The sequence below is a fragment of the Terrapene carolina genome, unplaced genomic scaffold (genome assembly GCF_002925995.2).
Source record: "Terrapene carolina triunguis isolate 2854851 unplaced genomic scaffold, T_m_triunguis-2.0 Scaffold771, whole genome shotgun sequence".
Classification (NCBI taxonomy): Eukaryota; Metazoa; Chordata; order Testudines; family Emydidae; genus Terrapene; species Terrapene triunguis.
The window spans coordinates 947,472-948,814 of record NW_020665122.1 but is presented as its reverse complement, the minus strand read 5'-3'; the positions used below and the strand labels follow the sequence as shown (position 1 = coordinate 948,814).

General features: G+C 70.0%; 1 protein-coding gene across 1 annotated transcript in view; it reads right to left on the bottom strand.

Moving 5' to 3' along the window:
* Positions 1–1,298, bottom strand: part of LOC112111019 (protein BTG3-like) — a 2,904-nt gene extending 1,606 nt beyond the window's left edge. Inside the window, exons 1-2 of the mRNA XM_029913655.1 lie at positions 798–1,298; positions 302–439 (exon numbers count right to left, since the gene is read on the bottom strand). Coding sequence (XP_029769515.1) covers positions 302–439; positions 798–970 — 311 coding nt within the window. The 5' untranslated portion in view covers positions 971–1,298. The remainder of the gene's footprint in view (positions 1–301; positions 440–797) is intronic.
* Positions 1,299–1,343: the final 45 nt, after the last annotated feature.

The window sequence follows — 1,343 nt, the reverse complement described above, 5'->3', positions numbered from 1 at the left end:
CCCACCCCCCTGAGTCAGCCAGCCCCCCACCCTGGGGCTGGAGCAGAGCCTGCTCCCCCTAGAGGGGTATGGGGCAGGGTTTAGTGCCTGGTGGGAGCACTGTGAGCCCCACGTGCACGAAGGGGGTCCCCATGGAGGAGAGAACCCAGGAGTCCTGGCGCAGCTGGCCGTGCCATTGGGCAATTCTCCAGGTGCTGCAGCGATAGTAGGGCTTTTGTCTCCTGCTGGACGGAGGCAGCCGGGAGCTGGGGAGGGGGCTGACCCCAGCCAGCAGATGGGGGGGGGCAGGGGGGAAGCTCACCTACAACAGACCTCCCCCGGGTCGATCCAGAGCGAGAGCTCCCGCGGCAGCGCCAGCTCCGAGTACTCCAGCCCGCAGCCCGCGCAGGCCCGGAGCAGCGACTCGTCCACCCGCTGCCGCCGGTTGATTCGGATACACCTGGAGTGGGAGAGGCCGGGGGGTGGGGGTCAGAGCGCCAGGGGCCCTACAGGACCCCCAGCAGGTGAGCGCCCCACCAAGCGCCCTGCAAAAGGGCTCCCCTCCCCGCCACCCGAGTGGCGACCCCCAGCTGCGGCCCCCGCATGATGGCCCCCCGCCCCGCGCCCGGAGCAAAGAGTTACCAACCCGCCTGGCAAACGGCCCCGCGATGCAGCCCATGGATGGCGCCCCCCGGCTGTCCCCACCCTGTGATGGGCTCCGCCCACGGGCCACTGCGGTGCACCCGGCTATGCCAAACTGCTGTGCGAGCGGCCGCCCTGCTCCCCACGCCGCCCCCCTCCGCGCCCGGGCCGCGTACCTGTAGGCCTGCCCCTTGGCGGGGTTCTCGGGATACCAGTGCTGGCTGTACCTCTCCCGCAGGATGGCGGCCAGGCGCTCCCCGAACTGTTCCATGCGCCCCTCGTCCAGCCGGCTGTGCCGGTTCACCAGGCGCGACAGGAACCGGACGCCCGTCTCCACCTCCTCTCTCATGGCAGGGCTTGTCCTGTGGGGGGACAGGACGCCTGTGAGACGCTGGGGGCGTTGAAGCCAGGGAGAGCAAGGGGGGCTGGGGAATGGGGCTCAGGGGGCTTGAGGGGCTGGATCCCAGGGGAGCTCCGGGCAGTGAGGGGTTAAAGCTGCTCCAAGGGGTCGGGGTGCCCCTCAGTGCCCGAGCAGGGGGAGGGGGTTTGTGGGGCTGAGGCAAACCGGTGACATCACCATGAGTCAGGAAAACACGGCAGGATTGCAGCCCCGTTACATCAGCAACGGTCTGCTCGGCTGGGCTCAGACCCACGGCCTGCCCGGCATCCTGCCCCACATCAGATCCCCTCCATGGGCCCATCACCCTGGCATCCTGCCCCCC